This window comes from Anoplopoma fimbria, chromosome 24 (genome assembly GCF_027596085.1).
Source record: "Anoplopoma fimbria isolate UVic2021 breed Golden Eagle Sablefish chromosome 24, Afim_UVic_2022, whole genome shotgun sequence".
Lineage (NCBI taxonomy): Eukaryota > Metazoa > Chordata > Actinopteri > Perciformes > Anoplopomatidae > Anoplopoma > Anoplopoma fimbria.
Window position 1 is genome coordinate 4,608,388 of NC_072472.1, and position 16,030 is coordinate 4,624,417.

Genomic DNA, 16,030 nt, shown 5'->3' on the forward strand with positions numbered 1-16,030 from the left:
TATTGTGTTTTATAATAATTAAAGACTCAGTTTATTTGGATGCACAGTTATTAATATTAATGACTGCAACTTCATATCTCTGCAGTTTAGAAACGAAAAGACACTTTTTTTTTTTTTTATGTGAAAGGATTTACATAAGTGAGTCTGAATCACGTCCCAGGTTTAGTTTCTACTAAAGTCACTGCAGTACTGTGCACGGATTCTGTGTTAATGCTCTTTTATTTAATTTAGTAGCAGCATTTGACGAAATATCCCAATAGCACACATTAAATGTTAAACATGTTGCTGTCGGCTTGTTCTGATATGAATTGCAATGCTGGAAGAGTGAATCTGTGGCATAATTTTGGAGATCATCTGCTATTTATTTCAAAAATAGCTTTTCAATTGTCTTATTTGCATAATAAAAACAAAAAAACAAAACCTCAAAACCCATCTCTTTAAAAGAGCATTTAGCTAAACTTTTCTTTCTTTCCCCTTTTAATAGTTTTTTGTTATTTTTTTCTCTGTAGCACTTTGAGATTCTTGAATATAAAGTGCATTATAAATAAAATGTATTATTATTATTATTATTATAAAAATGTTAGTTGGAGTTAGAAGCTGTAGGATTTGGTGCACAAATAAAAAAAATATTGCTGTTAGAATGACTTTTTCTTTAATAATATTAAATTCTTCATTTATTTTGCTTATAATGCAATTGCATATTTGGTTCATGTGTTTATATATATTTAAGTAAGAAATTTCCCAACTAATAACTTTTTTTATCTCTCAAATGGTCTTTTACGCACGGACTTCTTTTTAAACTTTCTTTGAGGTTCCCCCTTTTAATAGTTTTTTGTTATTTTTTCTCTGTAGCACTTTGAGATTCTTGAATATAAAGTGCATTATAAATAAAATTTATTATTATTATTATTATTATTATAAAAATGTTAGTTGGAGTTAGAAGCTGTATTATATATATATATTATATTTTCAATTATTGCTGTTAGAATGACTTTTTCTTTAATAATATTCTTTAAATTCTTCATTTATTTTGCTTATAATGCAATTGCATATTTGGTTCATGTGTTTATATATATTTAAGTAAGAAATTTCCCAACTAATAACTTTTTTTTATCTCTCAAATGGTCTTTTACGCACGGATTACGCACTGCTGGCCTCTTACCCGGACTCTGGCCTCGGTCAGGTTGGTCCACACTGCGATCTCCTCCCTGGTGCTCATGTCTGGGTATCGGTTCCTCTGGAAGGTGGCCTCCAGCTCCTGCAGCTGCTGGCTGGTGAAGTGAGTCCTCTGCCGTCGCTGCTTCTTCTTCTTGGGGTCGTCGGCGGTCCCGTCCTCGCTCCTCTGCTCGGCGGTCCTCTCCTTTTCTGCGGGTCATAAATCAGGTTTTGTATTTTGTGTTTGTGTTTGTGGATCACTAACAGTTTTCTTTTAACCTTAACAGTTAAAGTTTGAAAAGACCCCAGAACTTGAAGTCAACTATAACTAAAAAAGTTCTCCAAAGCTATAAATAAATGATTTATAAAACTAAGCCCCAGGAGAGAAACGACATTTTAAAGCCAAATATTTACAAACATGTCTGGAAGTTTTTATCGATTCTTTCAAACACTCTTGATCAATATTACTTAATTATGGACTCTTGTATTCTAACAAGTTTGCCTCATTAAACTGAAGGGTCAACACATGCAAAAGTTAATTACAAAAAAAAAGAGTATAGTCACTTGAATGTTTGCCAAAATAAATAGCAACTTAAAACTAAAAGCTCTTACATTATTCTTTTTTTTTGTATTTAAGCCTCATTAATAATCCAAACAAAGGACATGATAAATAAACATTACTCCATATTTGCTATCTTCCTAATATGGAGTGAGAAAGAAAGGAAAAAAAGTCTAGGTTTTGCAAAAACAAAAAGCTTCTCCAAGAATTGTTAATATCCTGCAGACTCTCTGGCTCTCGGTTTAGATTGGAGGATCGGCCCAATATTTATAGTTTGTTTTAATGCATTTACTGACAGCAGGCCAGGCTGTTCTGCACATTTTTCCCTGACAGTCTCCGAGACATCCTGCCAAGTGTTTGGTTCAGCCAGCAATAAACAAAACACACCAAAAAAAAACTGGACTATTCTGCTCTGTTTTATTTATACACACTCAACTCTGGTGCACAAAACAGCCCAAATTAAGATTTACTGCAAATGGATTTTGATGCATTTTATACAAGTGCACGTCCCGGCCTAACACACGGAAATAACCAGTCACCACCGTGAAGAATAAGCAAACACAAGTTGAGTAAAAGAGTTTCCCGGATCACAAAAGTGTGGAGATTGTCTCTGACAGCCATAAAAGTGCACATGGAGACGTTAAAATGAGCTGTTTTTGCACTCAAAGGAGGAAATGGAGGTTTCTTTGACTGTGTACCTGCCAGCTCTGTGTCCGAGGACTCGCTGCTTGAGTTCTCTAAAGTTCCCCGACTGCTGTTGGGAGCTCTCGCTGCCTCTGCGATTCTGTCCAAATTCATCCCACCTTGAAGAGAAGGATGCGCACAAGAGGGGAAACGAGTTGTGAATCCTGAGGGTGCAAGAAAAAAAAAAAAGCTTTTTCCTCCTTCAACAGCTTTAAAAAATCCACCCTCTGCCAGACACCACATGAGAGGATGAAGGAGTTCCACGAAAGTAAAGTTCTTCCAGGAAAGTGAAGTTCTTCCACCCAAGACTTGACAGACTCCCCTCCTCCTCCTGGTTCCCTCCTGCTCTCCTTCTCTTCTCTGCGGGGAAAAACAGCTTCTAGCCCGCTGAGACTGGGAAGGAGCTCCGACTCTCCAAACCCCACAAGCCAAAGCCATCCCATCTCCGCCCCAAAACCAGTGAGTCCCTCCCACTGCCACAGCCCGCTGCAAGAAGAGCAACTCATCCAACCTCAACCAGTGTGACGTCAAGATGGGACCAGTGGAAAAACGCTGCCATTTAGAAGAAGAAGTTTTCTTTTTTTTGTTGCATTAATCAGCAAATTTCTTCAAGTTTTGGAGCCATGGAGCCAGAAAAAAAAGCCAATCAGAGCAACACTAAAGGACAATGTTTGCTCCTCAGTTGCTTTAAAGACTAACACGTCCCACTTTAAGGCAGACATTTTTTACAGCGTTTATTATTTTTTATTTTTTTTATATATTCGTCGGGAACGCGCAATGCATATAGGAGTAAAATGGGCCTTTTATTCGTGCAGGCATGTTTGAATTTCGTCCACAGAAACGCAGCTCACACACACACACACACACATACATATATACACACACACACACACACACACACACACACACACACACACACACACACACACACACATATATACACACACACACACACACATATATATATACACACACACACACACACACACACACATATACACACACACACACACACACACACATATACACACACACACACACACACACACACACACACACACACATATACACATACACATACACACACACACATATACACACACACATATATATACACACACACACACACACACACACACACATATACACACACACACACACACACACACACACACATACACATACACACACACACACACACACACACACACACACACACACACACACACACACACACACACACACACACACATACACACACACACACACACACACACACACACACATATATACACACACACACACACACACAGCCACACAATGCACTGTATATCTCTGATATGTACCGAGCTGAATCAACATTTGCCCTCCAACACTGGCCTGCCCAGTTACTGTTTCCTCACTATGAGAAGTGCACAATGTGAGGGTTATTGTGAGTGTGAGGAATGACTCACTGTAAACTGACAAGTGTCACTGTATCGGTATTCCACTTTGACAAATAAACAATCTGGACTAATGGAGGCCTGGCAGGGCAGAGACAAACATCAGTGTTTTCACCACTAATGGGTCGCTGAAGAACAATCTGTTGACAGCAGCAGATCTGAGCGGCACTCAATTAATAATAATTAATAGCATTTATTGAAAACTTGTTTTCTAAACTTCGACATGCACTCATGTGGTCTGACTACACTGCTCTGGTATGATCTGATTACAGAGCTGAATGTGGCTCCTGATGCTGACACATTTGCCTGCAGTCCTGTTTCTGCTGGAGTAGTAAATGGCAGCCAGCGGTTCCTCAGTGAACATCTGGTTTTAACGCTGTGGAGACTCAAAGTATTCAAGCAAACTCTGAACCCAATCAAGCAGCGTGGCTCTTATTTCGGATACAATTGTGGAAGTTGTAAGTAAATATGGAAATTCAGATGTCAGAATTTCAGGTTGTTTTCTGGTTATAATTATAGCATCTCAGCTGAGTGTGTGTGTGTGTGTGTGTGTGTGTGTGTGTGTGTGTGTTGTGTGTGTGTGTGTTGTGTGTGTGTGTGTGTGTGTGTGTGTGTGTGTGTGTGTGTGTGTGTGTGTGTGTGTGTGTGTGTGTGTGTGTGTGTGTGTGTGTGTGTGTGTGTGTGTGTGTGAGTAGAATCAGAACACCTCTCTTTGTTAGTTTTTTTCAGTCAGGTTGGCTCCAGGTGAGGCCTTGTAGTGATCATCTAAGGTTAAAGTAGATCTGATGCATCATGGGTAGTTTTTTTTTATTTCAGACCAATTAGAGCAGTCATTTACTGAGTTTTTTTTTTATTAGCACATATCTACATATTGAGTTTGTAGGCTAATTATGCCCCTTTTTAGTGTGATTGCGCATATATCATGGTGCGTCTTAAAATCATATTTCTTACACTCAGAAGAAGGCAAACATTTGCCAACGGAGTCAGAAACTTGTTCCCATTAAACCTATGTGTGTTTTTTTCATGCATTAAGCTGCTGACTGAATAATGAAACAATCCAAACCCTTCTACGTGCAATCTATTGAGTAAAATCAGCTCTGATTGAATAGAGAGAGAGAGAGAGAGAGAGAGAGAGATATAGAGGATATATGTGCTTCTGTTTCTGCGCAATTTAACACAAAAACAAATGCAGAACACAAATGACGTCAATTTAAACAGTTTTTTTTTGTTTTTGTGTTATTACAGACTGTCTGTAGGTCTCTGCTGCAACCTGAGACCGGCTGACTCGGCCTGGCCCGGCTTGTGGCCCGCATGAGTCCGGGTATATGCGCAGTTGTCTGGGACTCGGACTGTCGTTTTCGGCCATTGAGACCGGAAAACTCCCCCGAAGGCCTTTTATTATTTTATTTTCTTTCTTTTCTTTTCGACAGACAAAGGTGTCTTGTCTTTTTCCATCTGCATGTGTTGGGCCTCAGCTCTGTATTCTATATTTATATTATATATTCTACACATTACAGGGCTCCTATAGTAATATATAGGATCCCCCCATGTGGATATACTGTACATTTTTATTCCTGTTCTATCTTAATTTTGTTGTATAGTATGTGTATTTATTGTCTGTGTAGTTGTATAGTATGTGTATTTATTGTCTGTGTAGTTGTATAGTATGTGTATTTATTGTCTGTGTAGTTGTATAGTATGTGTATTTATTGTCTGTGTAGTTGTATTTATTGTATATTTATTTATTGTCTGTGTAGTTGTATAGTATGTGTATTTATTGTCTGTGTAGTTGTATAGTATGTGTATTTATTGTCTGTGTAGTTGTATAGTATGTGTATTTATTGTCTGTGTAGTTGTATAGTATGTGTATTTATTGTCTGTGTAGTTGAGCTGCTGCAACACTTGATAGATCCACAATAAAGGAATATAATATAATAATTCATTCTATTTAAAAGTCTGAATATCCAGAACCTGAGTCAAACAGTCCATAGGTTTGGATTAAAATAGCTGATCATCATTATTATCTTTTGGTCTGTGTGCAGTAAAAGGCAGTATGAGCAGCAGATCAGTAGATCAGTGCGCAAAAAGGTTTTCAAGTCCTATTTGGCGCATAAAGTAAAATAATGATTTTTTTTTTCTTCTTGTTAAAAGGTGACCTCGAGGAACTGGTCATCCCATAGTGTCAGCAGGTGGTAATTACTAAGCAGGGTTGTGGAGAGAGAATGGACTGAAAATACAACTTGGTGCGTGTTAGTTGTGGATTAGTGGGTCAATACCTGGTGATTATCATTACAAAAAAGCACTGAAGTCTTGCTAATAGTAAGTCAAGGAAAGCAAATGAATCAAACACTGGAGCACCACACAGGCTTGTTCCAGAAACATCTGAGTACATGTTCACAAAGGATCGTTTTCTAATATTATAGTAGAATAAAAGTCCCAATAAACCTGCTGACCCTTAAAGTCCCCATTGGAATATTAAAGGATTTACAGCACATGGTGATTTTTTTCTTTTTTCTTCTTCTCCCTCTGTCCTCCAGCAGATATTACAGGCTGATAGATGGTAGATGGAGGTAATCTAAATACCCAGCCTCCTCGGCCTGCACCCCTGCCCGCTCTCCTGCTCTGCTCTGGAGGGCACTTGCGTGTGATGGATGAGTTAAGAAGCCTTTCCATCCGGCAGGACAGGTTAAAGGCCAGTGGAAATGCAAACACTCCTATTTTTTCCTCCAAGAAGTGAAAATAAACTCCACGACCGCCGTTAATCACACACCAAACACACATAATAATAGTACTACCCCTCCCTCTCTCTCTCTTAACTGTAAGGCAACCAAACAAAGTAAAGCTATAGAGCCACGGGGGCCAGAAAAACAAAGCATTGGCCTATAGAAAATTAAAGCTGGCGAGCAGATTCAAAGGCAGGACAGCAGTGGATGTGTAACTGGACACGGTGGGTAACTGGAGAAGGACAGAGCTGATTATTTCCTTGGTGATGGTTTCCCTGCTTGGTCCAAGGCCTGTTTGACAACCAGCAAACAACCTGACAAGAAGGGATGGCGTAAATAAAACAATAACCTCTAATGGCCATCATACTCACAAGGAAAAGCTATAAAAGAATGCTGTAAAATGACGTTTTTCCTGAATGATGTTTACTGTGGTTGTATGGGGGGAAAAATAAAAAGGTCCATAACTTGAGTTGGAATGGAATTAGCCTTCAAAAATACATATTTGTGGCACATAAAAAAGGAGTTTTTTGATGGTCATTAACCTCCAAAACCCAATAAAATCGCAGATATGTTTATGAGCATCATATTTCCATTGTGACTTTAATGAAGGTCCATTTCATTCAGTAAATACAAACATGCTCACCAGGCCAAAACATCTCTCAGACACTTTGTCTTTACAATAATTATGTTTCCAGTTTGAGTCGTGAGCTTTATGTTGAAGCTGCTTTATTATTATTATTATTATTTTTAAAAAAAAGACTATTTCCTTAAAAGATAATGTAGAAATGAAAGGATTGTACACGAGCAGTGCATGTCTGGCATTTAAATGTCTCGGAAAAAACCGCGGATATTTTCCAAAGTTCTCACGTCTCCATTTGACGGTCTGTGATTAAATCCAGGTTCACAGAAAACCTCCTTAAAATACAAAAAAAAAAAAAGCTTAATTTTATCTTCATGATGAAAAATCTAACGTGCAAACTTCTGCTACTCTCTGTTAGATCTGGATTTATGATTATTATTCTGTTTGTTTGTAAGGATAAATGTCTCATTATGATCAGAAACCAGACACACAGAACAATAAAACGGAAGAAGATGATGTTAATAAACATCATTGTTGGAAATGCTCTCATTTGCATCTAATGAACTGATCTGTCCTCATATCCTCAGGTCGTAAATGTGCATTAATTCAACATATTGCGTGTGAAAGATGTGCCAAAACCGAGAGGTACATAGTGTCCTCGGTCAGGACGAGTTATAGTTTATAGTTATGTGTCTATTAATGGAAATATATGAGAAATATGTTTCATTTGACATGAAGAGAGGAAACATACCTGCGTCCCCGCAAGAAATCACATTCTTTGACAGCTCCATCCCAGTTACCTGAGAAACAAAAGAAAAACATCCTTCATATCAGACTTGCAAATATAATAAATACAATTATAAATGTATAAAAAACACGTTTTCCTCTCTTCAACCAAATAATGTAATATACAATATATTTAAAAATATATAATACATTTTTTTTTTGCAGATACATTTAACCAATTAAAAGAAAGCTGTAAAATAACGTTTCTTTCAGGAAACTTCACATTTATGTTGAAGCCTTTTTTGCGTCTAAATTCTCACTTTTCTTTTTTTTTTTTAATAAAATAATCATATATGGACAATTCCAAAACACTAATTCCCCCAAAAATAATAAAATAAAATAACTTTTCCAAACATTTCACCTAGGCCTCCACACAGTTTAATTATGAAACGTTTTCACACACATCTTTATGTTTCTTATGCTTCGTTTCATCCCTTACCCAACATCACAAGTTTACCTTTGCCAATATAGTACACACACACACACACACACACACACACACACACACACACACACACACACACACACACACACACACACACACACACACACACACACTCTCTTATCTACAGGAATCCATTTGCTGCTCTCTGTCTATGTTCATTTGGTTCATTTAAGGCGTCAGTCTTGTATATTATAGGGGAATAATAAAGAAATCTATTGTATATCTGGCTGACAATGACACTAAGGCACTCTGAATAGCACAGACTATATATTTTAGCTGCTAATGATATTTTCTGCAGCTGTTTATCTCCAGAAATCTGTGCGTAAAGACAACATGCACTCCTCAATGAGGTCAAAGCCTTCCAACATTTCATTTTCTCCATCACATTCAATACAGAATCGTGTGTGACTCATTTTACAACATCCAAACATGCAAAACTATCAAAATGGAGATGCCAGCCAGCAGTCTGACCTATTCCCTGAGTGTGTGTGTGTGTCTGTGTCTGTCTGTGTTTTTTTTACTCACCAGTCGGAGGCAGAAGACAGAAAAAAAACGAGTAAAGCCTGAGAATGTTCCCCATGCAGGTGTCCAGTAAATCCACTGTATGCGTCGTCCGAGATAATCAAGTCTTTGGTCGCGTCTCTGCGGCGCTGCTTTGGTTTTCTTCTCCAGCGGTCTGCAGCACGCCTTGCGGTGACGTCACGACACCGCACACACACACACACACACACACACACACACACACACACACACACACACACACACACACACACACACACACACACACACACACACACACACACACACACACACACCCCCCGTTGTCATCCTCTTCATCCCATATGCACCCTCATCCTCCTCTTCATACCACTGCTTTTTTTGTAGTTTTTGCTTTTTTTTATCTTCATCATTTTTTATTTTCCAACAAAATTCCACAACTTTATTTTGTTGTAGGCCTATAGTATGTGTATTTATTGTGTAGTTGTATAGTATGTGTATTTATTGTGTAGTTGTATAGTATGTGTATTATTGTGTAGTTGTATAGTATGTGTAGTTGTATAGTATGTGTATTTATTGTCTGTTAGTTGTATATTGTCTGTAGTTGTGTATTTATTGTCTGTGTAGTTGTATAGTATGTATATTTATTGTCTGTGTAGTTGTATAGTATGTGTATTTATTGTCTGTGTAGTTGTATAGTATGTGTATTTATTGTGTAGTTGTATAGTATGTGTATTTATTGTCTGTAGTTGTATAGTATGTGTATTTATTGTCTGTCTGTGTAGTTGTATAGTATGTGTATTTATTGTCTGTGTAGTTGTATAGTATGTGTATTTATTGTCTGTGTAGTTGTATAGTATGTGTATTTATTGTGTGTAGTTGTATAGTATGTGTATTTATTGTGTAGTTGTATAGTATGTGTATTTATTGTCTGTGTAGTTGTATAGTATGTGTATTTATTGTCTGTGTAGTTGTATAGTATGTGTATTTATTGTCTGTTGTATAGTATGTGTATTTATTGTCTGTGTAGTTGTATAGTATAGTATGTATTTATTGTGTGTAGTTGTATAGTATGTGTATTTATTGTGTAGTTGTATAGTATGTGTATTTATTGTCTGTGTAGTTGTATAGTATGTGTATTTATTGTCTGTGTAGTTGTATAGTATGTGTATTTATTGTATAGTATGTGTATTTATTGTATAGTATGTGTATTTATTGTCTGTGTAGTTGTATAGTATGTGTATTTATTGTCTGTGTAGTTGTATAGTATGTGTATTTATTGTGTAGTTGTATAGTATGTGTATTTATTGTCTGTGTAGTTGTATAGTATGTGTATTTATTGTCTGTGTAGTTGTATAGTATGTGTATTTATTGTCTGTGTCTGTGTAGTTGAGCTACATGGGGATCAATAAAGGAATATAATAATAATAATTATCTTCCTCAGCTGAAGCACCCCTCATCTTCATCTTCATCGTTTTACCAAAGCGTATCCTTATTCTCAGTTTCTAACCTTTATCTTAAGGATTATTTTCATCCTCGACCTTATTTCACAACCGAAATATGTGAGAAACGAGGTTTAATAAATTAACATACTTAAATATGAAGATGGGGATGTTTGGGATAATGGTTATAACTATAATAACAACTATAATAACACCAATAAAATAATAGTAACACTAATTAAATACAAATAATAATAATAATAATAATAATAATAATAATAATAATAATAATAGCAAGTATACTGTTTTTATTTTATAGTTTAAAAGACAATCTGTCGCTCATATTTCCCTCTATTAATACATGTTAGCTGTGATAAATGAAGGCTTAAGAGTTGTTGTTTTTTAATGAGCTCATCATTTGTGTAGAATGAACTTTTTAAACGGATTTTCTGTAAACTCACACAGGTTGTTGGACTTGGACAATAATAATAATAATAGTCTGTTCTGTTATTATGGTCTGCAGTCTTACTCCTGTAGGAGAATGAAACACACGTCTGGTATCTTTTTTGTACGGTTTTAAATGTAAAATATGTTTTTATTTAATCAGAATCTGTTGCATTTTATTTTGTTACTTTTCTTATAACACACCATATATTCCTCCTGCAGTTTGCAGCAGTTCATTTCTAATAAACATCCTAATTATTCTCGACAGGCTTTGCAGATTGTTTGGCATTAATTATGTTTGTCTTCTCCACAATTAATTGATTCGCAAACAATATTTCGTCCGTAAATCCTTTGGCTTTTGTTAACGCCTGATTTATTTAAACAATTGTTCATATACTAATATTTACATGCAGGTTTTAAACCAATGCTTCTGTTCTGCTGTTGGTTTGACATGAATCAAAATAATTTAATTATTAATTATTTTTTTCTTCTGGATCGTAAATGCTTTATGGGAATATGGCTAAATTACAGCCTTTGTCTTTCATGAATAGTAAAAAAAGGAGAATGATTTATATTTTTTCTTTAAAACAAACGCACAACGCAACGAAAACGGACAAAAACAAACACTTTTATAAATCCATAAGCTAAAGCAAATACTCTGATTATTCGGGACACTTATTTAAGCTTTTGCAGGGCGATTGTAATAATGGATAAAATGCCTAAAAAAAATAATGCAATTTATAGTTAGCCGAGATTAAAGTAGGTTTAGACTGTAAACCGTGGGATGACTGCATCACAGATCAAACCTTTTATTTAACAAAGACGAGAAAGGGAAAACAAACAAAGTACAAATAAAAAAAAACATTTAAATTGGACATATAGGCTTTTTTTTTTAAAGCAACAAATGTGTTTTCAGCTCCCAGGATGTGAAGGCCCAGTCCCACCACCGACCCACCGCAGAGCCTGTTTCCAGCTCCACATACTTGGTTTACAGCCTCCTTCTTTTGGCCAGAGACATGGGAGAAAGTGTGAAATTTGTCCCACCCTTACACTTTCCTTTTTAACTGGGCCAAGAGCTGCTGCACGAAGCAAAGCCCGGCTCTGAGAGAGGTATCCTGGAGGGATTAAAGGGGAGCTGGGACTCCCTCCAGGACGGACAGACCTCCTTCCCATGGTGCCTCTCTCCTCTCTCCTCACATCAGCTGTTTCTTTTTTTTACTCCTTTATCAAAATGGACATGTGGCTGCACACAGGTGAGATGCACTTACAGCCAGGAGCCGCTTTTGCTTTATTTTTCTTCCAAATAATGTTAAAAACTGACATTTATTTTCCTATTCTGCATCAACACTGCTTGTAGCCCCTAAAGGTTAATATTAACAGTTGAATTCGACCAAAAAAATGTAAAATTATTATATTCCTTTATTGATCCCCATGGGGGAAATTCAAGTGTTGCAGCAGCTCAACTACACAGACACAGACAATAAATACACATACTATACAACTACACAGACAATAAATACACATACTATACAACTACACAGACAATAAATACACATACTATACAACTACACAGACAATAAATACACATACTATACAACTACACAGACAATAAATACACATACTATACAACTACACAGACAATAAATACACATACTATACAACTACACAGACACACAGACAAACTAAATACACATACTATACAACTACACAGACAATAAATACACATACTATACAACTACACAGACAATAAATACACATACTATACAACTACACAGACAATAAATACACATACTATAAAACACATACTACAACTACACAGACAATAAATACACATACTATACAACTACACAGACACAGACAATAAATACACATACTATACAACAGAATAAAGATAGAACAGGAATAAAAAAGTACAGTATAAAATTAGTCCATTGCTGCTGTAGTTATGCATGCTCAAACATTCAGGTCATCTTCATCGATTGCAGAAACAAGTGTGTTTTTGTGACTCTCACTTTAGGCCGCAATACTGACCCTAGCTCCTTAGCATGCAACTGTATCCACAAAATAGTAACACTATGCAAAATCAGGCTGCATAATTGTCTACCTGTGAGGCCTGCATTGCTAAATAATGAGTCCGACACACACACTCTCTCTCTATAATTAGGCAGTAGGCAGGCAGGTAGGAGAATGCTGTGATTACTCAACGAGTGACTCGAGGAGTTAAGTAGTGCCCTGAAGGTGAGGCCGTGGCCTCATCTCTCCTGTGCAAATAGGTGGAGGGATTATTTAGCCCGTTTGGAGTGTGAGTGTGTGTGTGTGTGTGTGTGTGTGTGTGTGTGTGTGTGTGTGTGTGTGTGTAGGGGGAGGAGGTGTGTGTCTGTGGCCGAGACCTGTCTGATGGTCACCCCCGCAGCGTAAATAGTTATTCCTAAATAACAGAGGGGCTGAAGCACAATGGTAAGGGTTCGAAAACAAGCTCACGCCCCATCAGGAGAAAAGTTTGGACGAGGTTGCGAAGTGTGAATTTAGGATACACATAAGCATCACACACACCTGCAGAGTCATGTGTGGGTTTTTTTTTCTGAATCTGGCTCAGCCATTTTAATCTGGTCTCTTCATATGTTCTTCTCAAAGAAATGGAATAGGAGTAGAGCAGACATTGACCTGTGTGCCGGGGTCAAACAAAAATGGCGATTGCTGTTCGATGTTATGGTGACGGCACATGTCTGTATGGCTGTTAAGTGTTGAGAAGCTTGCAGGGAAGAGAGCGGAGATGGATGCTAGCTAGCCAGGTAGCTTGTTCTTCTCAGAAACGGTGTGGTGTTAGGAGGAGGAATCGTTTGACCCGCTGGCCACCAACTTGCTATTTAGCTCTTCTTCTGCAACCAGTGTAGCATGAGAGCATGGTTGAATTAGAAAGTTAGCTTACCACCTGTACGCTAGTTAGCTAGCTTGCGAATTCCACCATGCTTTAATGCTACACTGGTTACAGAAAATGAGCCAAAAGTTGTCACTTTTCTGCAATGTGTTTTCCTTTTGCTGTGACGAGAGTGTGTGGATGAAGCATTAAGTTGTTCATTTGACTCATCTACTCTGGCTCTCCGTGCTTTGTAACGTTACCAATCCACTAGTTTTAGTCGTTACTGCAAAACCTCACCTCAGTGAGTCCAAGACTTGCTCTTAAGTCTATTTAGTTTATGAGGAAGTTAGCCCGCTACAACGATCGCAATGGCAACGGTACACCTAAAAATGTCCGCCACTCTGACCATCCTGCTACATTGACTGTTCTTTCTATTCAATTACTATGGTTCCTCTATGGCTGCCCATCCGGGACACTCACAACAGAGCAGAGCTGGTGGCTTTAGTCTGTAAGGCCTGTTTCCGCTGAGCGAGGAGCAGAGAAGTGCTTTTGAACCGTATGTCGTCCACACTCTGCAGAATCAATCAGGGAGGGTTTGTGAGCTTGACGCTGGGCAGCTCGACAGGATGGAAAGCCTTTCTTTGTAGCGTTGCAGCCGTTTTTGTAACTCGGAGCAGAGAGACGGAGAGTCCGCCTGCATGTCAACATGCCAAACACTCAACCAGCCAGTCTGCCCAGACTGACACACAACAGTCTGTTAGACAGACAGGCTTGATATATTTACGGCATAAAATTTCCACTACTTTAGATATCTGTCCGTTTCAAAACATGTGAGCGGACGAGGATGAAGTCACCCTCTCATCACTGGGGCTATTATTTTGAATGGATACTTCCCAGTTGCCTCTATATATATTTTTTCCTTCTTTGAAGCATTCCCCCTTGAAGTGTGTTGAAAACGCAGATGTCACAATTTCCAATCGGCAGTGAAATTAGTGATGTTTTGATTGCGCAGGGCTCGGAGATTACCAACGTAAACAGGTCTGGTGCATGGATCATCATTTCAAGAGGAGGCATCATCCCTTTTTTCCACTTAATCCAAAACTCGTCGGGCCTCTTTGGCTTAGTGCTGATGAGAAGCGGACGTCCAGCTTCCAGTTTTTCATCTGAGCATGAACCTTATGCTGGCTAACGTGATGTTTCCTTTTGGTAGGACATTTAAAAGGCCAACCACCACAACTGTGCAGCGACACACTCGGACTGAGATTGTCTTTACATCACTTCTTTTGGCTTAAATGTTTCCTCTTGTCAGGTTTTGATGAATCCTGAATGATGATCTCATCTCAAGAGCTGCTGATTTCGGAGCATCAGCTTACTCTTAATAGACTGCTGGTGTGAAAACGTAGCACAGTTAAGAGTCGTCTGAAGACATCCGGGCTTTAAATAGCTCACTGTTTTATGATAGATACATTTTTTTTTTTATCCATCTAATGTAATTTCTTCAACAAGACAGACCCATTGGTGGCATATATCAAAATAAAGTTTTAGACTTTATTTGAAGTTCTCGTGGGGTCGCCAACATTCCCAAAGATACCACATATATCTGGGTGTATTTGGGGCAAATAAATAAAATAAAATGATGCCCAAGACGTATAGAATATAACGTTTTGATGTGATACACTCAGAGGGTGGGTTTTGTTATCTGAAAAAAGGAAACAATGTGGAAATTGAATGAGAAAACAAAGTGTTCAAGGGATGAATGATCAGGACTTTAAGGTGCACCACTGTGCCTGGTGGCGGCTCCAAATGGCAGCAACAGGTAATTGTTTGAAACTGCATGAACCTCAATACCCCATCTTTAAACTGCACACACGGCGCTCTCATGTTCGTAAACCTGGACGAAACTGAGATCGGTTTAGACCAAAGCAATGAGCGAAAAAACCTGATATTGCTGAGCACTCAATTTTTGTGCTCAGCTCAGTTGATTTCCTTGAACTGATCGAATGTGACATCAGAAGTTAATTCGGGCAGATTAAATAAAGTGGTTGTTGAAGCCATGGAATGAACAAATGCATGTTTTTCTTTTTTTTTGTATAAAAATCCATGCCACAGAAATACTCTGCCTCCTCTGTGGCACGGCATTGAAATTCAAGATCTTTGACATTAAAAATGAAATCTGCGTCTGTTCCCTTTTTTTCCATCTTCCATTTATCAGTCTAATGGAAAGCTGAGAAAGACACACCAGCAGCAGGGACACAGGATACAAATGGGTCCTCCAGGATTCAGTCCCAGCAGGAGTTCATGTCCAGAGGCGGAGGTCTTAAACAGTAAACCATCACTTACGCTCCGCACAATAAGGTTTTAAGCTGCGGATATTTATTCCACAATGAGGTTTCCATATCTGTTTATCCCCTT

The 16,030-nt window shown here is 37.9% G+C and overlaps 1 protein-coding gene across 2 annotated transcripts in view; it reads right to left on the minus strand.

The window, feature by feature from the left end:
* pitx1 (paired-like homeodomain 1) overlaps positions 1-7,934 on the minus strand; it is an 11,983-nt gene extending 4,049 nt beyond the window's left edge. Inside the window, exons 1-3 of one of the 2 annotated variants that reach the window (XM_054626100.1) lie at positions 7,895-7,934; positions 2,413-2,517; positions 1,163-1,365 (exon numbers count right to left, since the gene is read on the minus strand). In XM_054626100.1, coding sequence (XP_054482075.1) covers positions 1,163-1,365; positions 2,413-2,517; positions 7,895-7,934 — 348 coding nt within the window. The remainder of the gene's footprint in view (positions 1-1,162; positions 1,366-2,412; positions 2,518-7,894) is intronic. The other variant, XM_054626101.1, reaches the window with a different exon arrangement.
* Between the last annotated feature and the right edge of the window lie 8,096 nt (positions 7,935-16,030).